The sequence below is a fragment of the Stegodyphus dumicola genome, chromosome X1 (genome assembly GCF_044657685.1).
Source record: "Stegodyphus dumicola isolate Sdum_Otavi_A_Nest chromosome X1, ASM4465768v1".
Lineage (NCBI taxonomy): Eukaryota > Metazoa > Arthropoda > Arachnida > Araneae > Eresidae > Stegodyphus > Stegodyphus dumicola.
Window position 1 is genome coordinate 96,962,075 of NC_140780.1, and position 26,966 is coordinate 96,989,040.

At 31.3% G+C, this 26,966-nt stretch overlaps 1 protein-coding gene across 5 annotated transcripts in view; it reads right to left on the reverse strand.

Annotated features, from left to right (window-relative positions):
* Window positions 1–26,966, reverse strand: part of LOC118195866 (uncharacterized) — a 219,932-nt gene that overhangs the window by 69,560 nt on the left and 123,406 nt on the right. For all 5 annotated transcript variants that reach the window (XM_085808113.1, XM_085808111.1, XM_085808112.1 and 2 more), the window contains one exon: window positions 9,771–10,060. In XM_085808113.1, coding sequence (XP_085664239.1) covers window positions 9,771–10,060 — 290 coding nt within the window. The remainder of the gene's footprint in view (window positions 1–9,770; window positions 10,061–26,966) is intronic.

Consider the following 26,966-nt stretch of genomic DNA (forward strand, 5'->3'; position numbering starts at 1 on the left):
CTGAGCACATACCCAATATATATAAAATACAACACATGGCACAGCCGAGTCCTTGATTAAAAAAGAAAATCCTTTTTGAAGAACCATGCAGTGTGGTAAAGATATTCTAAATAAAAACATGATGGTAAGTTGTTTACTGTGAAATCGAAACTCACATCGCTGGTAAGTGCGTTGTTTATTTTTATTGGAAGTGGCTAAAAATACGTATATATAAACTTTTAAAGTCCTAAATTAAATATCGATGGATTAAAGCCACCAAGTAATCTAAATTTTGAAGGTAATTTAAGCGAAAATTGGAAGAAATGGAAACAAAAATTCCAAATTTATATGTTAGCGTCTGGTGGTATTACTAAATCACCTGAAATTAAAGTAGCTATTTTATTGCACATTATTGGTGAAGAAGCACTTGAAAAGTTTAATACTTTTAATTTAAGTGAAGAAGATAAGAAGGATGTTGACAAAGTAATTGAAGCTTTCGAAAATTTTTAAATACCGAAAGCAAATGAAAGTGTTGATAGACATATATTTTTCAGTCGAACACAACATGTAGGTGAATCGTTTGATGATTTTTTAACTGATTTAAAGAAATTAAGTAGCAACTGTGGATTTGCAGAATTAAAAGATAGTTTAATAAGGGATAGAATAGTAAGTGGAATTCTAAATAAAAATCTCAAAGATAGATTATTAAAGGAAGATCAGTTAACATTGGAGAAATGTATTAAAATGTGTAAAGCTTCTGAATTAGCAGAACTTCAGCTGAAAACTTTAACTGAAGAAAATAAAATAGAAGCAATCAAACGTAATAAATTTCGAACTTCAGAGGGAAAAGTCAGCCTTTTAAGAAAAACTATCATGTGAAACAAAAGCAACAAAGTACTAATTCTTCTTCAAACTATCAAGGAAATAAGTACAATAATCCAAAACCATGTAGAAAATGTGGAACTTTTCATAAGTTATACAACTGTCCTGCTTATAATAAGATTTGCTTGTACTGTAAAAAGAAAAATCACTTTTCTAAAATGTGCACTTATACAAATGTTAATGTTGTACAGAATAATTTAGAGCATGAGTTACATAATAATGGTAATGAATATATTTTAGGGTCAGTAGAAGATACAAATCCATTTTCTAAAAATAAAACCGAATGGTTTGAAAAACTAAACATATCTAAATATTTATTTGTAAAGTTGAATACTGGAGCTCAGTGTAATGTGCTAGCATTGCCTAAATTTAAACAATTAAATTTAAGAGATAAATGTTTTACTAAATCAAAAGTCACTTTAAATAATTATAATGGTACTACAATTGATGTAGTCGGAAAATGTAAATTATTATGTGAAACGTCGAAAGGGGACAAGGATGAAGTAGAATTTCAAGTCGTAGCATGTGATAAAACTGTTCCAGCTATTTTAGGTTTACCTACATTGCAAAAATTAAACCTAATACAAAGAATTTGTACAGCAAGTCCTGATTCCAATGAAAAGTTACCAGAATTTTTAAAAGGATATCAAGATTTGTTTAAAGGAACTGGGAATTTAACTGGATATACATATCATATTAAATTAAAACCAGGAGCTGTCGGTAAAATAGAACCCTGTAGGAAAATTCCACTTAGCTTATTAAATCCATTAAAAAAGGAATTAGCAAGAATGGAAAAAGATGGTTTTATAAAGAAAGTTAACCAACCAACAGAATTCGTGAATTCATTAGTGGTAGTAAGTAAAAAGGATGGTAATTTAAGAGTGTGTTTAGATCCTTAACCAAAATATACTGAGAGAACATTATCACATACAAACCTTTGAAGAAATTTCATCTCAAATGACAAATGCTAAGGTCTTTAGTATTTTAGATGCAAGCAAAGCATTTTGGCAAATTAAACTGTCAGATTCAAGTTGTGAATTTACTACATTTCACACTCCGTTTGGTAGATATTGTTTTTTGAGGTTGCCATATGGACTGAATTCATCACCAGAAGTTTTCCACAGAAGTTTTTCTGAAATTTTTAGTGATTTAGAAGAAGTTCAAATATATATAGATGACTTATTAGTTTGGGGTAAAGATAAAAAAGAACATAATTTAAAATTAAAGAAGTTGTTGGACAGAGCCGGAGAAAAGAATGTTAAATTTAATTTAAATACATGTAAATTTGGGCTGAATGAAGTGAAATATATGGAACATATATTTTCTAAAGATGGTTTAAAACCAGATGAAGACAAAATTAAGGCTATTCTAGATATAAAACCACCAAAAACTGTGAAAGAATTAGAAACTTTCCTAGGAATGATTACATATGTTTCTAGATTTATACCTAATGTAACAGAATTGACATCATGTTTAAGAGATTTGTTGAAAAAACAAGTTATCTGGAACTGAAATGCAACACACGAAAAAGCATTTAGAAGACCAAAAGATGTTTCAGTAAATATATCAGTTTTACAGTATTATGATATAAAAATGCCAGTAGTTTTATCTGTAGATGCATCTCAAGAAGGACTAGGAGCAGTCTTACTTACTTCAGAATAATTTACCAGTAGCATATGCATCTAAGGCATTAACAGATACACAGAAAAATTATGCTCAAATTGAAAAGGAAATTTTAGCTATTGTATTTGTGTGCGAGAAATTTCACTAGTATATATTTGGAAAATATATTACTGTGGAAAGTGACCATAAACCACTGGAATCAATTTTCAAAAAGCCATTAAATAAATGCCCTGTAAGACTACAAAGAATGCGTATAAGATTACAGCCATATCAGTTTGAGATAAAATATAAACCAGGAAAAGAACTTTTTATAGCGGATGCATTATCAAGATCATTGACTGATGAAGGATCTGATTTCTTTGAAGGAGACATAGAAGCTCATGTTCGTTTGGTTGTAGAATGTATACCAATGTCTAATGGTAAAATGGAAGTTTTTCAACTGGAAACAGAAAAAGATGAAGAACTACAAGTTTTAAAAAAATTAATTAAAATGGCCAGATAAAAAATGTATGGTTCCAGAACTGGCAAAACCATATTTTAACTTCAGAGAAGAACTATCAGAAGCAAATGGATTAATATTTAAAAATTCCTGTGTTGTTGTACCAAGAAGTTTACGAAAAGATATGTTAAACAGAATTCATTATGGTTATTTAGGAGTAGTAAAATGCAAGATCAAAGCAAGAGAAATATTATATTGGCCAGGAATGTTGAAAGAAATTGAAGATTTGGTACTGAATTGTCAAACATGTTTAAGTTTACAAAAAGCTAATACTAAAGAACCAATGATATCTCAAGAAATACCTAATGGTCCATGGGAAGTATTGGGAACAGATCTCTTTTACTTTCAAGGAAGGGATTATCTAATAGTAATAGATTATTTTAGCAAATATGTTGAAATTGGACATTTGGAAGATTTGTCAAGTGTAGCAGTGATAAAGCAATTGAAATCAATTTTTGCAAGACATGGTATTCCGAAAATAATATATTCGGATAATGGTCCACAATATAACTGCAGAAAATTTAAAGATTTTGCAAGAAGATGGAATTTTGAAACCAGAACTTCCAAGTCCAAATTACCCACCATCTAATGGAATGGTTGAAAGACATATTCAAACTGTCAAGCGAATGTTAGAAAAAGCTGTAGTTGACAACAAGGATCCATATTTAGTATTACTGGAATATCGTAACTCTCCTATTTCAGATGAAATTAAGTCACCTTCAGAATTGATGTTTGGAAGAAAAGTAAATCGATTGATGCCTATAAAAGAGAATTTTGTCCAAGCTAAACAATATGAAGACCATAAACAACATTTACTGAAGAGACAAACCTTACAAAAAAGTTATTATGATAGGAATGCAAGACTGTTAAAACCACTGAAAACAGGAGATCATGTTTACATAAAAGAGAAAGGGAGAAAACTAAATGAAAGAGAGAAAATTATAGAAGAAGCAGAAAGACCACGTTCATATAGGATTATAAGAACAGATGGAAGAATTGTAGAAAGGAACAGAAGAGACCTTCTTAAAGGAACTAGTCAGAAAGAGTTTGCAGTACAAAACAACTATGCGAATAAAGTTATAGATGAACCCGAGATACCTGGGAATAGCAGGAGCACTATAAATTTAGATGTGCCTGTCAGTCCTTCAAAATATAACAGAAGTGTTGTGTCACCAAATAGTGAAAGAGGTATAGTATCATCAAATTTTTCAAATGGACATAACTACGTTACTCGATCTGGTAGGACTGTTAAGAAACCTTATTATTTAAAAGAATATGCTTAATTTTACTACTATTATTATTTTTTATAAAAAAAGGGAGATGTTATATATGTAACTGTATCTATTATTATCTTTAATTATAACTGTAATATAGAATAGTAGATGAGCAATGTAGAATAAACGATGTTTGTGTACATCTTGTAATCATCACTGAGCACATACCCAACATATATAAAATACAACACAGGGGAGACAGCAGCCGCCCTTTAGATTTCTTAGCTAAATGAATGATTTTGACATTTCGATATGTTCATCATATGAAAACAGACCAACGGAACTGAGAAATAAACTGCTTAGAAAGCACAGTAAAACTCTTTTAAGTGTTCATAAAAAAAAATCTCAGACTGAACATCAAAATTAATTATCTTTGCAAAATACCGCAAACGTTATTGCGCAATACGTGCGGCGTAATTCTTCCACATGTGATATTACACAATCGGAATCAACAGCTGCCGATATTCGGAGAATAAAGAACTAAATAAAGGAAAAGAAAGAGACTTAACTAATCTGGGGTGTTTCTGATTCTAATTTTCAACAGACTGCGTTAAATTTCTGGAATAGAATCAATCTTTGCTTGGGTTGGGTAGACCACAAAAACTTTTAGTCCTATTCAATCCAGATTGGACATTGACAAAAAAAAGTCCGCTGCTTCAATATTAGAGATTTTGTGGAGAAAGGGGAGAACCTCCCAACCTACGTACTGTATAATGTATTGGAAAAAAAAAAAAATGAAATTATTTTGACTATTCGATTACTTTCCTTTTATTTAAGCCATTCCGAATATTATTCCTTAGAAAGCTAATCTGTGTAAAAACAAACCCCTTTTTGGAAGTTTATCTTTACTTCAACAGTTACTGCAATTATATTATAATAAATATTCATGCATATGCTCATAATATAAGCATAACGATCATAATAAACACGAATATGAACTGACCAAGCGGAACGAGAATGCAAATTATTAAAATCTTGATAGAAATTCAAACGTGTGTAGTATTTGGGTGTGAGGAAAAGAATACCGAATGTACCGGAATTTTCTACCGTTTTCCCAATTCTTTGACCAATAGAACGACGTGCACCTGTCTGTACTCTCGCGCGCTCCATAGGTTACCATAATGCACAGAAAGGGGGGGAAGCAGTTTCCGGGAGTATGATTCACCATCTGACGTTGCATTATAAGGAAGAAAAGTGATTTATTTAGTTTCGGCTTTGGTACGGGGAAAAAATGGGCGTTCATTAAAAAAAAGGATTAAAAAAAAAAGCACTAAAAGCAAAAATTAAGCACTAAGAACAAAAAAATAAAGGCTTTATAAAGAAAAAGTAAGCACCTATAAGGGCCTTTATATTTTATTTTCAAATATAAGGACTTATAAGCACTTGTAAGGACCGCTACGAACCCTGCAAACACTGACACCAGAATTAAAAATTAATTTTTAAAAGTAAAATTTGCTCATAGACATTATTTCTAAATTTTCAGTTTAAAATATTCAAGTTAAAAACAGGTACAATTCCACATTAATTTCTCATGTATATATATATTCCTTACATTTTTCTTTCATTTGTAAAAAGCACATTCAAAGGTTGTGAACATTATTCAGTAAAAAGTAAAATATTAATATATTTGAACGACTTGTGCTTCATAATATTTAAACTTAAAAATAATTTTTTTAAGTTAGCAAATGGAAGAATTCATAGATCATTTAGCCATTTCATTACCAAGTTCCAAAGTACACTTATACAAAAACAGATACACCTACAGTAAAGCCTGACATGAGTTGAAATCCACCTACAATTCAATCTAGAAGTTAGCCTCTGCTAACCACCATTCTGTTCAAAGTGCATAATTAAGAATGCTACTAAGCTTTACATTATATAATTATTATATATCAACATAACCTTGGCATCTACTGCTGGTTTCACCGTCATTTATTCACTCTACACAAATTCTAACAACGGCAGATCATGAACAACCTACTAGTCATGCAGTTTCAGGTCTCATTTCAGGTCTTCAGGCCACTGAAATCTGCCCTTTATCAGATTCACTTAGATTAGAAGTCTTTTCTGTCACTTACAAAAGTAAGTGCAAAAATGATTCCTTACCTTCTCCAGCAGCAGATTAATACCATTCCCACCTAATCATGTGTCCTCCATGTCACCCAGATGAGTTCTTTGAAAAATGTGGAGATGGTCATAATGTTTTGGCACATCAGTGTATTATTTACTGACAAGTGAGTTTATTTCTGTTAATGGGATGCCACATTGCACTAAACATAAATGCTGGCGCAAAATCCAGCTAGATAGCAACATTAGCAATAGATATAGCTTCATCAAAAGAATGACTATTTTATTAAATCCAGAATAACTAAAAAAAAAAAAAAAAAAAACCAAACATATGAGTACAAGGAAGATTTTACTAGATTAATTTTGGATTACACAGGAGACATAAAGATGCAAATTTCATTTATCATTCTTGGAAACATTTGGGTTTTTTCATACAATAAATATCATATGAATTCAATGAGTTAGGATTATGGTAGTTTAATTACTGTTTTAGTAGTTTGACTCAATGAGTTAGGATTGCTGTACTGATGTTAATTCCACCATTTTGAAATGCTCCACAACATTTCAATAGTTTAATCTTGTATTGGGATGAAATAAGTAAATCTGTAGTTAACTTGCAGGTGTTAATATTCAGCAACTGCGAATTCAATCATATTAACACTTTCCAACAATCAGAGTTTGTGTGATATAAACACGCTAGCACATTTGGCGTTTTGGTGCCCAGTCATGACTGATGCCCCATTAACAGAAAAATGATTATGTACAATTTGTAAAATAGCATTATTTAGCATCAGTTATTGTGCTTGTCAGTTCATTAATCTTAAAATATTTAAAGTTAAATTTATGGAATCCGAAAATAACAGAAAAATAGCCTCCATTGTTTAGTGAACTTTTCTTTAAAATGTTAAACAGATCACACTCGATTTAAATAGTAGGTTGTTTCCCTGAAAATGCTGTGCAAATTAAAATCATGTAACTTAAAACAGAATTATTTATTTTTTTTAATGATAAGATACATACATCTATAATTTTAAACAAAAATACATTAATTGAACAAATTTCTATACACAGCATAATTTAGGGGGGATGCTTTTAATGTGCTCCATCTTCACATTAACTCCTTGGCGGCTGCAAGATTAAGCAATTCTTTCTTCCCAAATATGTGCAATATGTAAGTCATAAAGTTGCAATGCAAGTTGTGCTCATTTGGAACCACTACAGTGCGTAACTGGAATGAAAGCTGAGCTCATGGATGACCAGCAAAAGGTTAATTATATGGCAGATCTACTTTCATTTCTTGATGGCATATTATATTACTGCTGCCAATTTGCTCAGTTTCAGGGGTTCTGAGGAATTACATTATTAACTTCCAAACTTTTAACTTATTTCCATGTTCAGGTCATTCTTGACAAAGACATTTTCCAGTTCTTTAGTTTCACTAGATATGGAACTAATGGTGAGTTCTATCAATTCATCACCATTAAGTTATTATCCACCTTTAGTTCTTCAAGTTTATTTGAAGCCATATCATTGAATCCTCCTCCTCCTATTTCTATGCTATTTAAGTGCCAATCTTGTAATATCAGAATAGTTGATCTGTAATGGTTGCATATCATATTCACTTAAAAGTGCATCTTTTTCTTTGTTTTCTGCATTTTTTAAAAAAGCTTTGAGAAGTGTCTGTTTTTTTAATACCCATTTGGTGGTTGTATTATTGCAAAATATTAAAAATAATAATACAATTTTTATGTTCGTCTGGCTTGATCTCATTAAAGTAAAATTTAAGGCCATGTAAATGGAAGTTTTTTTTCGCTTTTTTCAGCCGTGTTAAGCTGAAATAATGCAAACCAAATGTCGTGCAATTCAAAAGTTACCCATATTGTCATCCCTGACAGAAATGCAAAGCTCATTTAAACACAACTCATTCAAACAGAATTTACCAAACTGTTCATCATGTCTAGTGGAACCATACACAACCTTCTGAAAGAGGAATTTTTAGATCCTGGAGAATCGGGTGTGCATTTGGTGTGCAGTAACTCAGCAGCCTATGACATCTTATTACATTAAAATCTCGTGAGTTGACTGGCCAATCCTTTGAAGTAAAATCAGTTTTCAAGTATTCCGACACCAGAGAAGCTCAAGGATGAGTAATGCCATCCATAAGCAAAAGAATCTGGGCCAATAGCAGCCCTAAGCATTACATATGAAGAACTCATATACACATTTATAATCAGTTAAGGAAACTTTATCAAAGATATGTAGCTAGGTGAAGTAATTTTTGATAACTCCACTTCAAACCATGAAACTACTCTCATCATTAATTAAGGAAAATCACAAAAATGACGATTACTCTAAAAAATGATGATATATTGACAACACTGTTACTGATTGTGTAAAATAAAGAATAAAGAGTTTGCTGAGAATGAAAATATTTCAATCAATAACTCAATGGTAATTTTTAATACAGCAGTATAAAACTTGAAAAATGAAGCACTGTAACTGAGCAAGAAATTATGTTTCTATAAAACTAAAAAAAATGCATAAAACACAACAAAACTACTTAAACAACTTAATGGTGAAATATTTTTTAAATGAAACAGAGAAAAATACTAATACTGAGCACTTTTATTCTAAATTTTCATTTCCCCAACATCATAAGAGGTTCATTATTTCACTGACAACCTTTTATAATTTTAGCTTTATATCTCCCATAAGAAATTTTTCTAGACTTAAATTAATGGTCTAAAATCCCCAAATTTCAGAAATTCAGAATCAAAGTCCTGGTGATTTCTGATTTCTAACATTGTACTTTATGTGAAAAACCAAAGCTTCATTGACTGGGTTCACTACATAATTCTGACAGTTTCCCATTATTCTACATTAAAAAAAGTATTGTTTACATTCACTTACTCAAAATCTGAGACTTTAACAGAATAATATAATTTTCTACTGTTGGATCAAAAAGAATTATTAAAATATTTATTTATTACCAAACTTGTGAATTCAGTCAAGCCATTATTCACGATAAAATAAAATTTTGAATTTACAGTTTATATAAACTATCTGCTTTAACTTCCATTTTTTTCCCTTAATGAACTATACACTGAGTTGAACACCGAGTCTAACACTGACACTGAACCATTACACACTAATTAAAATCTAGACTTAATAAATATTTTTCCTACTATTGTTTATGTGACACCTTATGAAAATATTAATATCTTTTTAAATAGCATTACAATACTTCATTTGACTAGCAACTAAATGAAGAAAACTAACAGTTAATAGCTTATGGTGATCATGCTATGTGCCTTCAAAGAGCAACCTGCTTGTCACATAACAAATTCTAACCCATCCAAAGATTTATTATTTGACTTATGACTAAAAGGACAAGCCAAAAATATTTAAATATAAAGAGAAGAGAAGAGGGAAAAAAAAAAAAAAACCTTTGGAGCAGACTTGTTTGCCAATGTATTTGCTGCTGAAGTTGTTTCAGATGACGTAGATTTTACACATGGAGAAACTTGAATGTGCACCTTGGCGACTGAAGAATTTTCACAACTCTCAGAAACAAACATCTGCTTAGGCTCAGACACAACAGAACTTGTACTTTCAGAAGGGAATAATCCGCTGAAATGTGGTTTCTCCATTAAATCAATTTTTGATGATGGTCCTGCTCCATCGGAAAGTGATTTCTTCCGTTTGCGACTGATCATTGTTTCTGCACCGCTTTGAGCTGAAAAGATATTCCAAAATACACATTAATTCAAAGACTGATTTATATGCTAAATTTAATTATGATCAGAAAATTTATAATTCAAATAACTAAGTTGCAGCATTAACTTACAGAGTTAAAACTGCTTTCATAAAATTCCATACCTTATTTTCAGAAACTGTATTCTGAAGCACATGTCTATATTTAATATGTAAGGAAGTAACATATGTAGCCACCTTTATTGAACATCCTGCATATAGCCCATTAAAAAAAAAAGCAAACTTTGCTCCCAAAATTTATCTTTTATAACACAAACATGCTATAAACATTACATTACTTGAAAAGAAATGAAGCTATGACACATATGACAAATCATTTTGCATCAAGTGCAAACGTTAAAGCAACAGATAATGCTATGTAACATGCATTCTAACATCCTAGCAGCACAAAGTTTTATACTGCAGCAATAATTAATGTAAATTTTTGTAATGTGGTGGACAGCAGTAGTAAATGTACATATCTTTAACAAATCCCTGGACAATAATAATTACAACAACATGCTTTTGGAATTTGTAGGCCAAAAACATAGCACACCTTGCAAACTTTGACCAATACAATGTGAGAAACATTTACACTTAGATAAGAATATGAACAAAACTGAGCATGGTAATTTAATTTCACACAATACATGACAGAATTTTTATCTAGCAGAAAATAAAATTTTTGCAGCTTTGTAAAATTTGTTGCTTCTTTTCAAAACCCTCTGTATATTTTTTTAATTATGTGCATTTAACATAACTATGATGGGTGTTGAAGTAAATGAATATTAGCTACAGATACATGGACACTACCATCACTATAGAAATTACTAGGCTAGTCCAGAAAGCCTTACACAAAAATAAATTACCGTAATTTCGCGCGTATAGTCCGCGGACTATCTGTGTTTAAAATGCGAATTTTTGAAGCTGCGGACTATCCACCAGTGTGGATAATACGCTGGTTGTTCCCGGTTAAAATCGTTGAAATTTAAAAAACACGCTGTTGTGAACTGCTGATGATCGAATATAAAAAAAGCGCGAGATTCCAAGAAAACATTCGTATGTATCGTATCGATAGTAAACCATAGAGCATAGTGCAGAATGAATGAGTAGTAGCAAGTAGAGCTCCTAAAATCCAGGCTGGCGCATCAAGCGATGCCGGGATATGAGCCGAAGAAAGTCTTGTATGAGCACTCACTTAGCGCAACCAGAGTCTTGTATCCCAGTATCCTTCGCACTGCTTTAGCGCAACTGCCGGGAGGGAGAAAAGTAATTGATGTGTCAGCTCGGTTTTTAGGAGCCATATTATAAAGTACCTGGAGTACGAAAAAAAAAAGCATGATTCGTTTAATTGTGTCTGCAGACTATACGATGGTGCGGACTATACATGCGAAATTATGGTAGTTCTCCAAAAACCTTTTTTTAAAGTAAAAAACTTCCATTATTATTCCACATAACATACACAGTACTCAAGTACTTAAAGCAGAGACAAGGTTGAGAAAGGCAATTACCATTTGCTGAAACTCCTTATCGACAGCGATTTCCATAAAAAAAACTGCTCATTCTCTACAAATGGCACCCGATGTATTGTTCTGACCACGAATATTATATCTTCAAGACTGGATTCATAAAACTGGAAGGCCATAAGTATAACCTGTAAGAGTCATCTGCCCATCTAATTTTTCAACATAGTAAATGTCACTGATGTACATTGTTGGGAGCATAAATATCACTCTACCTTTCTTCAAATAAATAAAAAGCATTTGTTTGCAAAACGAAAGAAAGATTTATTTGATGTGTTTTTAATCAGAAGCTACAACATAAATAAAAAACATTTGTTTGCAAAACAAAAGAAAGATTTATTTGAAGTGCTTTTAATCAGAAGCTACGTTTGCCCTTTATCAAGCAGCAAATGGATCCCGTGAATGAAGAAGTCCAGCTGTTTTAAAACAAAAGTCATGAAGTCAATTTTTAATAGCCTTGAAAGGAAAAAAGTTTTCTTCAGAAAGGATCTTCACAAATCAGAACAAATAATTCTAGGTTTCTTGACTGGTCTTGAAATATGTAACAGATAATCGCCATGCTGATAAATAACCTTGAATCTTTCAGCATATTCTGGACATATCTGCTTCTTTGTATATGTTGATTAACTGATGGCAGCAGATCATAGTAGATGTCTGTTTCTATTGTTTGGTCCAATCAGATACATATCTTACTTCCATGAATATTCTGTTTAGGCGCTGTAGGACCTGCCTCACCTGGATGCACCTATCCTTTAATCTTTTATTTTGTGAGTCCATTTTTGACCTTGAGAAAGAATTTTACGTAAAAAAAATTCTCTCTTATAAACAGCAATTCACATATGGTTTTCCAATATGCAATGTCCCATCTTTCAATTCACATGGAGACATTGAAAAATACATGACTGAGTAATATTTAAAGCAGCAACCAATTCTAATCCTACTTGGCAAGAATCTTCAGTTATTAGTGCTTTCAATTCACCTTAAATTTTTTCCCCTCAGTTTTTACCATGTTTTGAAGTCATTAGTTTAAACCATCAAAGCCATTTCATAGTCCACAAAAAATCCCCACCTTAAGTTTTGAACAGCAAATGGTATGCTTCTGCTGCAGGTTTCTTCACAAATAACAATAATAAAGTAAACTTCCTGCAAATGATTATTATTATTATTTTTGGCACAAAACACTTTTAATGCACTAAAAAAAAGTTGACTGCATTAAAAATATTGTTTGTTAAAAACAATAGTTGTTCCTATTTTAAACAAATGTCACAGACTATTTACAATTGCTGACAAGCATTTCAAATATAAGTGTTCCTAGATTCAATTGCACGAAAGCAATAATGCTAAGAAAGGCAGAATACTTGAGACAAGGTCAGAATCAAATACTTCATGCATAAAGTATTTTTGTGATATAACCTTACAAGTCAACATTTTCCATGCAAAATTATTTAAGCAAAAATGTACATTTCATATTTTAGTGTTTTATTTGCAAGGTTTCAATTAAATATATGTTGCAGGAATGCCAACCCTTGAAAAAGGCTATCAATAATATTTAACTATGATCTCAACACTCAAGTGTTCCCCTAGATTTGAAGAAAGGGATTCAACAGCATAAACTGGATATTACACTACATAAAAGAAACGATACTTATAATTTTGCACAAAAATAAATAAATAAATAAATAAATAAAAAATAATTTGCATGCATTTCTCCATGTTGATGTCCCTGATCTGATGAGGTCACCTTGGTTTTGCATTTTCTGCTTCAAAGCTTGAAAGCTTAAGTTATTCTAGAAACAAGCAATATTGTAAGTAAATGATTTCACTTTCAACAAAAGAAGTGCATTCAATAGTCAAAAGACAAACTGAATCTGAACTGAGTTTGAGCACAGTTTTGAAAATCATTTCAGTTGCTGCAGAGTTTAATATTAATAAATTATTCAACATTATTTCCCGAGCTTTCCAAATTTGTACAATCTATTTTCATTTTGCAATCTTGAAATGCTGTGCCATACTATCAACTTGAGAAGCAGCAAGAATTTCTTATCAGTGAACTAGTACGCTGCAAATTCAGCTTCCAATCAGTCAACATCATCCTACTCAAAGAAACATCCAGTACTTCTGCATGCTTCAGAAATTTAGTGTTCTTAGGCATTTTTTTTTTTTTTTTGTGGTTGTTGTTGTTTTTAGGATGCTTACATTGTAAATATTTTATTTTCAATGGAATAAGATTTTTCTATATGTGCTCTCTCCCTCTCTATATATAAAGTAACCAAGTAAAAGTGCAAAGTAAATTTAAATCCAAAGCAAAACGTTTAGCGCCAAATGTGGGAATCATAGGTCCATTCGCGACCAACAAGAACAAATCATGAGACAGCCTAGAAAGCTGAGTATGCTTTTTGGTAATACCAACACATCTGCCCCAGTATCAAATAAATACCTTAATTTTGACAAAATGTCAATTACATGCATGACAGAAATTTCACTTAGGACTGCAAGAATTAGACATAGACAGAGGTTAACTCAACAACTTGCTCTGGCAGTTGCACAACCTGAAGTTTCAAACAAGTTGTAGCATATTCACTTGGCTCTAGGGTCAAAATAGCCGCATTCACATAAGAGTGAGATGTGAGCTCAGTAACTTTATCGGTGACTGTAGTCAATTTACTCAAATTATCTTCAATGAGAGCAGACAAAATAGGTTGTGTATTATTGGGGACCCTTGCAAGCCACAAAGATTTTAACAAGAGTTCACATACGTTATTACCTGCTAAAGTGTCAGTGTATTAGTCAACATCTGAGAAGGGTGCTGGTCATCAAGCTGAAGACCTTGATGAGGATATGAATTTTCAAAGCTTCACTTTGAGAATGTAATGCAATCAATCTTTGTTTTAGGATATAATTTCCAGTAATGAGAGGTTTTAAAATGATATTGCTAACAGAATAAAGTGCATCAAAATCCACAGCGGCAACAACATGGTTAAATTTTGTTAAGTTATATTGAAAAGGAAAACTATGATTCTAATCTAACAAAGCATAATACAGGGTTTGTTTTCCAAAAAGGCAGTAATTTTACTGAAATACGATACCCATGTAGCTGCTATATTTTCAAATGGAAAATCAGCAGCAGAGTTTTTATTACGTGACATTCCTATTAAATTTAGAAGAGATATATGATTCTAATTGCAAACACAAGAAAAATAGCAATATCATTGAGTTTTTGTTATACTAGTTACTGATATTGATACTTTTAATGCCAGAATAACACTTATTCTGTAAAATGTTACTGAGCAATTGTTGAACATGTGGTCAGAACTTAAATACCAATTTGACTTTTTTGAATCTATGAAGAGCGTACTAATAAGTATTTGGACATCTATGCAAATGGCGATATCTGCGGTCCTGATATACATCACGCCATCCACCATTACCTACAGTGCAGGAAACAAAATGGTATTAGTTGCATCCAAGACGCCACAAAGTGCAAAAGTATCCAATTTCAAGAAAGGTTTAATTATTGGGTATCACAGAAATGACGATCTTTATGCGGCATATCTAGAGAGCTGAATTATGGTATAAAAGTACAGATGCATCTATAACTATTAGGGATGCACAGGTGAATAAAAAATATATGAATTTAAAAAAATGTAAATTATTCACCATGCAAAAATATACTATACACATCCTGAATAAGGAAAAACTAACTCCAGAGAATGGAAAGAGCGTCTGATAAAAATTTTTTTTTTTTTTTTTTTAAATTACACTTTAAAGATATTCTAAAAATTCTTTCAAAAATTCATTCTTGTAAAAAAAAAAAAAAAAAAAAAAAACACCACCTGTTTGATTTCAAAAAAACACAATATGGAAAATCAGAGTTAAAACACAATTCGACACATAGAAATTAAGTACTTTTAAGGACCATCTATAAAAAAAATTAAGGACTTATCAAGCAAAAAGGAACTGATAAACTATAGGAATTATCTACATCCAAACTTAACTTCTGTAATTTGTAAGAATAAAATTAATCTATACATAGGATACATTATTATTAAACATAATCTAATATTTAAAATAATTATAAAACAAGTTCAATAAAATTAACCTCACAAATTATTTGAAGTAATTAGCATAAAATTATAAAATTTCTCAAAACATTTACATTTTACATTTATAATAATCCCACATATTTTAAAGAAGATTACAGGCCTTTTTATTTTAATTGTACACTATAAAGTCCGTAATCTGCACTCGTTGGGACTTCGTTGATTCCGGATTAAGGGTTTTTCCGGATTATAGATCATCAATTTAAATGTGGTAAGTTGGCATGCAGAAATTATACAATTAAAAATATTAAACCGTAATTTATGAAATAAAGAGAAATTATGATCTAAAGGGTATCAAAATTTACAAAAAAAAAAAAAAAAAGTTTATATTTATTTGTTTACATTATTAAACATTTCTTTCAATGTAAATTATTTAAGTTGCTTCGTTTTTTGTGCTAAGCACACATGCATAAACATTAGACGCGCATGCATAAAGCATAAAAAAAGTTTGTGGCTTTGAGGTCCGGATTATAGATCATTCTGGATAATGGACGTTCGGATTACAGACTTTGTACTGTACTAACAGCTTTATACTGATTTTTTCTTTTATGCATCATTTCATTGCATACTCGCTCAATCCAGACGCATAATAATAATACAGTCAAAAGCCGTTAATTTGGACCTGAAAGCTACAAACTTTCTGTGCATGCGTCTCTTTGACGTATGCGCATAGGCGTTTACGCTTGCGCGTAAGAACTTTACGGCTTTGCATATGCGTGTGCGCATGCGCATAATACGTTTACGCATGCGCGTTTGATGTATAATGGATGGTATAAGCTAAAATTATCTAATTATCTATTTCAGTTAATGTTACAGATTGCGTTGTTCCTTAATCTTCGAATTGGATCCGGCTTATTATTTTTCTCAGACTGTTAGAGCAATTTTATAAAAGTAAGCTTGAACTTTCGATTATGTCAAATAGAATTTCTGATGCTGGACCTCCCAAAGGATCTACAAAGTGAAAGTATGTTTCGATTTCCATCAAACAAAAAGTGGAATTGCTGCAAAAAATGGATAAAGGCACATCCTTCGTTTCTCTAACCATTCCGAAATCTGTTTATCAATTTCACTCTGCTCTGCGGCGCGGAAGGGGGGAAACGCTGCGGCGCGCAATGAATTGGAAGTTGATCTGTCAGCACTATCCTTATCTTTCAGGTCAGATGTTTTTATTTTATTTGGCTTATAATTCCTTACTAAATGTAGTATTTCATCTCGATGTACTCCGTCTTTGATATGATTTAAATCAAATTCCTCGTCATTATAATTCGCTTCCGATAGTGAAGAAAGTGACACAGAGGTTAATGAAAACGAAAAAATTTCGATTGACAAATTAGTCTGTATTCTCGACACAGCAATTATAGGACTTGAACAGCGGAACTTTGTAACTGAACAAGAAATTATGTCTGTTTATAGAATTAAAGAGAAAGTATTATCACATAAAATGAAGCAACTTAAACAACTTATATTGAAAGAAATGTTTAATAAAGTAAACAAATAAATATTAAGCTTTTTTTTTTTTTTGTAAATTTTGATACCCTTTAGATCATAATTGTTCTTTATTTCATAAATTACGGTTTCATATTTTTAATTTTATAATTTCTGCATGCCATCTCACCAGATTTAAACTGATGATCTATAATCCGGAAAAATCGATAATCCGGAATCGGCAAAGTCCCGACAACGACTTTCGACCGTAGTACGTACATCTTTCACCTTAGGTAGGTATTACATGGACTGGAAAGCCAACTGAAATCTCCCATATTAGGCAGGGGTGTGCATTAGGCACATATTAGGCAGGGGTACACCAGCCATTTGTCACCTTTGGAGGTAAGAGAACTTGTATATCAAAACCCGAGGCCCCAATCCCAAGTTTTACTAATTTTTAAACTTCTTCCTGTACCTTCACTTTTGAACCAAGCCCAAGGGGTCCCCTCTTCCTGTTCTTAGTGTTACTCATGAGGGTTGTGACATTATTTGCTTGGAGTTTTGACTGGTTGTTAATTTGCTACCTACCAGTATTATGTGTTATGTGGGTGAGCCATTCAATGGAACGGACTTGCTGTCGATCAATGACTTTACTCTATGTGTTATGTGGGTGAGCCATTCAATGGAACGGACTTGCTGTCGATCAATGACTTTACTCTATCTCCTGGAAGGGCACATGGGACTGCCAAGCTCAATTATTTTACACCTCTGTGGCCGACACTGCCTAAGTACAGATTCTAGCCAGTAGCTTCACAGAGTTCTCAGTGTTGACCCTAAGAGGGGGGGGGAGGATCCAGAGGTATATGCAAATCTTTATCCAAGTGGCATATTTTAAACTGTGAAGTAAAATAATAATCAGCATGACTCATAACAGAAGCTTGGCTGTTGGCACTGCAGTTGCTTGCTTAGAGACAGAGAGCCACTGATCAGAACAGCCATGAATGCCTGCCACTGTTAAGCGTTAAAAGTTAGTGTCACTTTGACCGAACCAGTTAGTATCATAGCTTCATGTACATATGCTGAAGTTGTAACACAGTATTTAACATAAAGTTCCAATAAGCCACAGAAGTATCAGAGATAATAAGTTGTTTCATATTAAGTCTCATTAGCTTCAAGGAATAGAGTTATATTTTGATTTTTACATTTCTAATATCTTAACTTGTAGAGAAAACTTCCAAGGGTGAGCAGTTAGTTACAACCAGTTAAATTATGCAAATAGATACCCTTAGACATAACAGATTTACATTGTTAAAAAAGAACTAAGATTATTTTCCAGTGGTTATAATTTATGACAATGATTCTAAAATGATATCAGTATAACTATACATTAAAAGCTACAAAAAATGTATGTTTTGCAGCAACAATAAATAATAAAAAGTTTATGTGTCATTTTAACTGCAAAATTTTCCACATATTTTAGATAGTTCACAATTTCCTTCTCTTTAGCTTCTTTTCTAAGTTTATTTGTTTCAATAAACCCAACAATGTCCCCACTAGACTCTGCTTCTTCTCCTAATTTGCTAATATTTCAACAAAGTACCTTTAATTCTCTTTCTTTATAAAACTAATTTCTTTCTTAATGGATTTCCTCTTCATTTTAGAATTTTCAGATTCAATTAAAGAATCGATTAGCTAAAGAACTGTTTGTACTTAGAATGTATAGAAGAAATTGCTAATTTTATTTCTTTAATGATATGAGTAATGAAAATAACTATGAAATGGTATCAGATCAAGACTGGCACTGCAGCCAGTTTGGGAGAATTTTTACAAGTTTGTGAAAAACTGAGCAACAAAATTTAGAGCAAAATTTTTAGAATTTAGGGCAGGCACTCAGGTATATGTGGTGCACTAAGACATATATCATGAATCTTTTAATTCTGTTAGTTTTCAATTTTTTTTTTCTTTCTTCTTCTTTCCTTTATTGCTTTGATGCTGGTGTCTAGTGGACAGATAAGAAAATAGAGGAAGACAAACATATTAAAAGAAAGAATTCTTGGCTCAAAAGTAGAAAATTCAAATAATTTTCTTTTCACTGTTCTTCTAAAAATTCTTCAAAAGATAAGTAATTCATCACAAGTTTTCTATAAAACACATTCATTATATGTTAATAACCATGAAGAAACTTTTCATTTTGTCACATTTTTCTGGAAACTGTAGGTCTATAAACCTTGTCTTGCATATAATAAGCTATAAATCTTGCATTTATACCTTTTAAGGTGCAAGGTGTGAAATCTGAAAGAAAAATTATTCCTATCAACTCTGTAAAAGCAAAAAGCCAGAAGATTTTTGAAAAAAAAATTCGGGGGGGGGGGGGGGGGGAAGAAAATTATACACATTTAAATTTTCTTAAACAATTACATGGAAAAAAACTCTTAAAATAAAAAAAAAATATTAAAAGAGACAAATGAAATAAATTTAAAATAATTACAGTAGCATTTTTTTTTTTTTTCCCCTCAGAAGTGTTTCAGAAACTTAGTGTTTTTTGTGCTTTAACCCTTCGACACGCGGTGGTCGCACTTTGAAACTACCAATTCTTGAATTTTTTCCTCTTCTTTCCACAATTTTTGAGTCAAAATCAATTGATTACTGATCTTTTACCTCTAAATAACACAAAATGACTGCAGAATCATACATGTTTTAGGTCTTAGTACTTCAAATCGGACGCCTTTTAAAATTCGTTTCCAATGAGACAAAATAACTTCCTTTTATTAATATAAACAACTTTAAATTTCAAAAGTTATTCATCACACCATGATTTCTATCATAAAAAATAAAAAATTGCATTAATTAAACTGCACATATGTAAAAAACCCTCTATATATATGGCATTTGCTTTGTGGTTTCAGGGCACGACCACTGCGTCACTAGAGCATTATGCCACAATTCTCACAATCCTCTAGAGGCTCGGTGGTTGCGCCTTGAAACCACTGCTCTTCACAATGGCAATTGCTTGCTTCTCAAATAGGAATGTTTATTTTTACCCGGGTATAGAAAGGGGGATTTTAAACCGCAGAGTTATTTTATTACTAAACAATACATGCATCTGCCAAGTAAAAAGGTTTTTCTTTTCCAGAGATTTTTCTCTGACCTCAAGACACTTGCTCCCCAAGCTAGTATTGTGATTTTATAAATTATTTCCTATGGTTTAAATTTAATGCAAATATACTTTGCTATAATTAAAAATATAAATCTAGTAAAGTTTTATTTAAATTAAAAATATTTTCTGAATATTTTGGGACGGAATACGAATAAAATAAGTATGAATGGGAAACAAATGCTCTATACCAAAGCCAAAAAGACCAAGTCTTACACCCATTAACGTAAAAAACCACAAATTTCATGTGGCAGATGAAAAGAAATTAAATAAAGCTGGACATATACCAGTGAAATTTAGATCCAGGCAGTGTACATTTTGTAGCACAAGGAAGAAACTTCATAGAACAAGATACATGTGTGAAACATGCAATGTGGTGCTATGCATATACCAAAAAGACAAAACATGCTTTGAACAATGTCACACACACAAAAAAATATTCTTTGAAATTAAAAAACTGAGGCTTTTTTTATCCTTATTCTACTTAGTTTTTTTAATCAATTTAGCCAAACGTCCTTATTATGTAGGTACTTATATTTTCACTGCTTTAGAAAAATTACATAAATGTTTATTTTTAAATTTTTTCTGACTATTTACTTTGTAAAATAATGTAAAAATATTATATATAATGTAATTCTTACATACATTTTTTTTTAATTTGTAAATTTCATAATTCATTGGAAACACGCACGGAAAAAGTTAAGTTTTCTCCCCCCTACTACCTCAGTAATTTTCAAAGTCCTAGATGCGCATTGGTTTCCAGTGCGACAACCACCCACAGAACAATGGGCAAGAGTAGTTTTTTTTTTTTAATTCATATATTATTTGTCTCTAGGATCATAATATTCAATTTCTAGAGTTTTTACTTAAAAAAATTATAAAAATAATATTGCACACGTCAAAGGGTTATACCATTTATTATCTTGTTTATTTTTCAAAATCAAAGTATTTCTAAGTCACCAAAATGGAAAGTAATGTCACTTTAAAAAATGCTTTATTTTAATGTTATTTTTTAAGTATAATTTTAATTTATTATCTTATTTTTTTGATATTTATCAGCATTATGTTTGTAAAAAAAATCATCAAAACTTCAGAAATCTGACTAAAACATTTTGTATGGAAACTGATTTTGAAATTACCAAAATGTTAATAAGCTGCCAAATTTAACATCACATAATAAAAAAACTCATATCCCAAAAAACAGGAAAGTCATTTCTGATGTAATACTTTATGAATTCTTCATTCACAAAAACAAACAAACAAACAAAACAAAACAAAAAAAAAAAAAAAAAAAAAAAAATCGAATTATTTGTCTCAATCAAAACAGGGCCTCATATCTAAAACTCGAGTATCCACCACTTGCATTAAAAAACATGTAAGAATTCAAATGTTAATGCATCAAACACAAAGTTGTTAATGCATCGACCAAAAATGTTCCTCGAAAATGTTATTTCACACTCAAAATGGCAGTCATAAAAAAGAGATAGAAATATCAGATGAATAAAATTAAGAACTTTTTGCTGGTTTTGGCCAAAATTAAGGACTTTTAGGGGCCAAAAATCATTTAAACAAACCTAAGTACTTTTAAGGATCATATGAACCCTGAAACATAATTTAATATTACCTGCATCTAAAAAACCTGATAATTTGAAAAGCACCAACACACAAAATGATGAAAACTTTCACCAAACTATTCTTACTATTCTTCAGAATCATTTGTTCTAACGTAATACCACTGTGAAATCGCAAAATCCATGCAGGATGCTCAAAAACTTCCCCCAGCATGCAAAACTGCAGCATACTTCATTCATCACTCCTTCTTCAATGAAATTAGAACAGTGAAGAATGAGGTGTACAATAAGCTTTGGATCACCAGATTTTATGACTAAAGAAGTGTGTTCCGCTCAAAATACATGGGCAAAATCGCAACCAATTTTCAACGCAGGTATATCTGCAATGTATGGTGAACCAGTGCAGTTCTTACTTTAGGTTACCCAATATGGTGATGTTTAATTGTAATCAGATTCCATGAGGAGGTCATTAGAAAGGCCTAAGAACCAAAACTTCAGCTAACAGTTAAAACAACATTTAAGAAAGGAAAGCACATTTCACAAGAGGCTAAATATTTAAAAACTAACACATAGGCAAGCTGGTGAAAGACATCGGCCATGAAAAAGGGGGGAAAAAAGTATTAAGCAAGTCTCGGCAAAAAATTCAGATATCAAAAATATGAAATATTCATCTTTTTTCAGTAAATATGTTGCAGCCACAAACAACATGGCACTCTAATTCATGCCTATTAAAGAAACTTTCACATTTTTGATAGCTTTGCAGTAAGAAGAGAGCAGCAAACAGCTGACCATCCTGATCAAAGTGTAGAAAGCTAGTTAAGTTGTGTTCAGGCTGAAATCTTTATTCAGAATGAGTTAATTTCAGTTCTCAATGCATTTAATTGGATAATTAATCAGGGTTGCCACTCAAACAGGAGAATAAAATTTCCTGACTTTTCCAGGTGTGTTTCAAGAAAATTCTAGTGTATCTGCATGGTGTGCATTGGCTGCACTGAGACTAAATTAATTATAGTACCACTTGAAAACATAATTTTCCAATTACATATGTCTTTATTATATACACACCGAAGAGCTATTACATTATGACCACCCTCCATCTATAAAAATGGGCTCGCCCACGAACAAGCAGGAAAAAATTGCCTGAAATTTGAAAGTATTATTAACAAATAATAAATCAATTTAGAAGGAAGAATAAACATTAAATGATACGAATAACATTAAAGTTAAATTACTTAGGGATTAAAAATTGAATTACAAAAATCAACGGTATTTTAGGCAATATAGATATATTAAATGGTGAGCCTAGATGACTGATTATTATTTTTGCTTATTTTACTGCAAAATGACAAATAAGGCATTTAAGAAAGAAGAAAAGGTATAAACAATTTTGTTTTATACAAGAATGGGTGAAATTCACTTGTTCAACATGTACTGCACATGTGGTTCTCTAGATTCTCGAGGTTACTGAAAACTTGCTTTGCCTTTCTAAAAGGCAATCTGATTGGCGCTGCAAAATTGGCTGTACTCCAGCAGTCTGAATGTTGCTTACACGATACATGATTCACCAAAAAAGGTGATAGCTTCCAACACGTATAAAATTCTCCAATTTTTCAAGATTTTGATTAGAATATTTAAATTCAATGACCTTTTTTTGGACAATTTTTCCTGATTAATACTGTTGTAAAATTATTATTAGCTGTTTTGAGTTATAGTTCCATTTACATTACCAGTGTTGTGCAAGATACATATGACATGGATTAGTCTTGAAATGATGAAAAAAATTACTATTTTTAAATACAGAGGGAAAATATATTAAAATTTAGCATTAAGGAACTACCACTAATTTAAACCATAATTTATATTTACATAGTTTTTCAGCCTTACATATATATTTCCAGAATCCAAGTCTTAGCACAAATTACCAGGTCAGAATAATCTTTCTGGTTTTTTATTCTGTGAAACAGAATATTAAAAACTGATGCATCACTCTTAAAGTCCATACATTAAACAAATCTTGTTATTAAATATGTGAAAATTTTCTTTTGGAGAACATATATCTGGGGAGTTTCTTATAGAAGACACAGATTAGTGAATACAAAAAGCTGAAAAATAGATCGCAAAATTTACATGTATGATTCCTGTTTGCAGAATCTAAAAGGAATAACAAGCAAATGTCTCCAAGTTTCAGAATTTTACGAGGTTTTGTTCCCCACAGAGCACAACACTGAAAGAATTTTTAAAAATATAAGTGAACATAAAGCTGCTAAACATCTAAGTCCATGAACTTACTTAGAGGCATTCTGAGAAGTTATGTGAAGAAACTGCAAAAACATTTTTGAAGAAGTACAGAAGGCTCTACTTTTTTAATGAAATATGAAATTCCCTTTATGCTGCCCACCATGGTAATTCCATTTTCTTAATGCTATTTTTCCAAGGAATACACTTCTCAGTAAAACCATTGTTTAAAATACTGAAAATTTCTTCTCCTAAAATATTAGTAGATTCCAACAATGACAGCAGTAATGAGCATATTTAGCCTTGATCACTATTGCATAAAAAAACAGCAACATACATTTACTTAGAACTCATATTGTAATCTTATCATTAGTAGTTAATCTAAATGGTGCACTTTGCAACACTTGCACTTTTTCATAGAAACTGTCATGCATTTCCAGAGCAGTAGCTTTACATTTTCCACATGGAGCTTATTTGGCAGTGTAACAAAATTTAATAATAATAAAGAATTTCCATAGTTAACACATGCATTTAGAATATATATATTTTTTTACCACAAATAATGAGAATTTCAAAGCAGAATTGTCAATTTCTTAGGAAAAAAAAATTATTACACTGCTTTCGCAATAGATTTTATTTTTACGTAGTCCTAGTATTTATTAAAACAGAATATGCCACCTGCAGACATCATGACCACCAAGAGCAAACGAAAAATCAGAACTACACAAGGAACAAGGACATAATGCTCTCAAAATTTTGAAGCAAGAGAATATAGCCACTCTTTCTATAGCTTTGTACTGTTGAAGAACTTTTTGCTTGAAGGTTATGCTCTGTTATTGATCATTAATGTTTTCAATAAAAATAGATGCAAGAATCACATCCACATTTTCATAACTCCTACAAGAACATATTAAAGCCTGATATACTTCACATATCACATGCACGTGACATCACCACAACAATTTAAGGCATACAGATTGTGACTTCTGTACAATCAATGTACAGCATACAGCAGCTGTATGATTTAAGCTTGGCATTTCCATAGCAATTTCTGTCACACCTGTAATTCCATAACAGGGGGTAGAAATCTGTAATGGTTGATATCTGTAGTGTTATTTAATTTATAAAATTTCATATTTTAAGATACGGTGTTTTTCTGTAGAAACTCAAAAAAATCTATAGCAATAGATCATATCTCACTTAAAACAGCAATGACTGGTTGATCAGATGCATTTTTTAAGACCTTATTAAACAGTTTTGCAGCCAGTGAGAGTGTGAGAAAAGAGGCCGGTATCTAATTTTTAAAGGCATAAGAAAATAATGGTTGAATAATTTCACTTTTTCTACTGACATACTAACTTCTCTGAGTGAACAAAATATTTCACTCAAAGGAAAAAGGCAATACACTTTTTAATACATACTAAAAAATTACAGCCTTTATGAAAATTTTTATTTTATTTGCTGAAATTTTTAATGAAAAAATTAAGATACTTTCCAGCACTGGAATCGCAATGAGAAAACTTGAGAAATGATGACTTTGTTAAGTATGGAAAATAGTTATATAATGGATTTGGCAGAAGATTTGAAGAATCTAAAAAATTTAAAATCACTAGTCATTAGTAAGTAATCCATTTAATTTTAATGTGCAGGATACTCTAGTCCAAATTCAGTTAGAACTGACTGATTTGGAATCAGATCATTTGTTAAAGGAAACATTTCATTCAAGTAATTTAATGGTATTTTATGGTTCCCAAAATGCATGAAAATTCAAACATTTTCTGGATTATGAAAAAATTATTTAATTTTATTTAGATCAATATATTTATGTGAAAAACTTTTCTATTAATGAACTACACAAAAAATAAATATCAATCACTAGTTAATAATAAAATTTTGCGTTTGGTATGAAAGATTGCTGCAAAGTGAGATGGAACCATATTTGGATTGAAATAAACAAATGAACATTCCAGATCTCATGCAAAATACATATTAATTCATAATTTTTTTGCTACAAGATTTTTAATAAAAATGCATGCAAACTATCAATTTAAAAAAATGTTTTGATTAATCATCAATGGGTTTTTTTCCCCCTTGCTTCATATTTTATATTTCACTAGTTGATTTGCATGCAGGGCCAATGTGACCCTGTATGGTTTATTTAAAGTGGAAAGTATGAAATTAAATGCATCAATGCTATTTTAAATCGTAATTTAAAAAGATTTCTACCAGAAAATGTACCCTCATTGCATCCTAGCAAACAATAAGGACACCATAAAAATCATGTCAAAAGCAGCAGGGCAAGCAGCTGCTGGCGTTCATCATGCAGGCCAAGCCTGGTCTGCATCTGCATGATGAATTAAAAAAAAAAAAAGATAGAGAGAGAGACCTTTTTGGTCCACAATTAAAAGCATTTGTTCTGCTAAGTCTGCTAAAGTAGGATTTGGAGAACTTCTCGAATGTGGAAACCCAGGGCATATGCCCATTAATCCTATGGAAATCGGGCTCTGCATTTATTCACAAGTACTTATGATGAATTGTTCGATATTCTTAGATTAATTTTTTTTTCACTTCTAGAAAATGTAAATTCTTGAGCAATATACAACTTTGCATTTTCAGTTTTTGTTCTGTACTATCTACTAAGTAGTATGGAATTAAATGTAATTATTTCCACATTTGAGATACCTGCTGTACTTTGAATAAAATCCTTTTTTAATTAAAATAGTTAAAAAAGCTTTCTATCTATATATTTTTCATTATATACATTTTTAATAATCATAATTAATTTATATTTTTTATATATAAAAATGATATGACATCTGCCTTAAAAAATCACTTTTGCATATAAGTTGCTTTTCTGGCAATGAGCAGTTCCAGTAAGTTT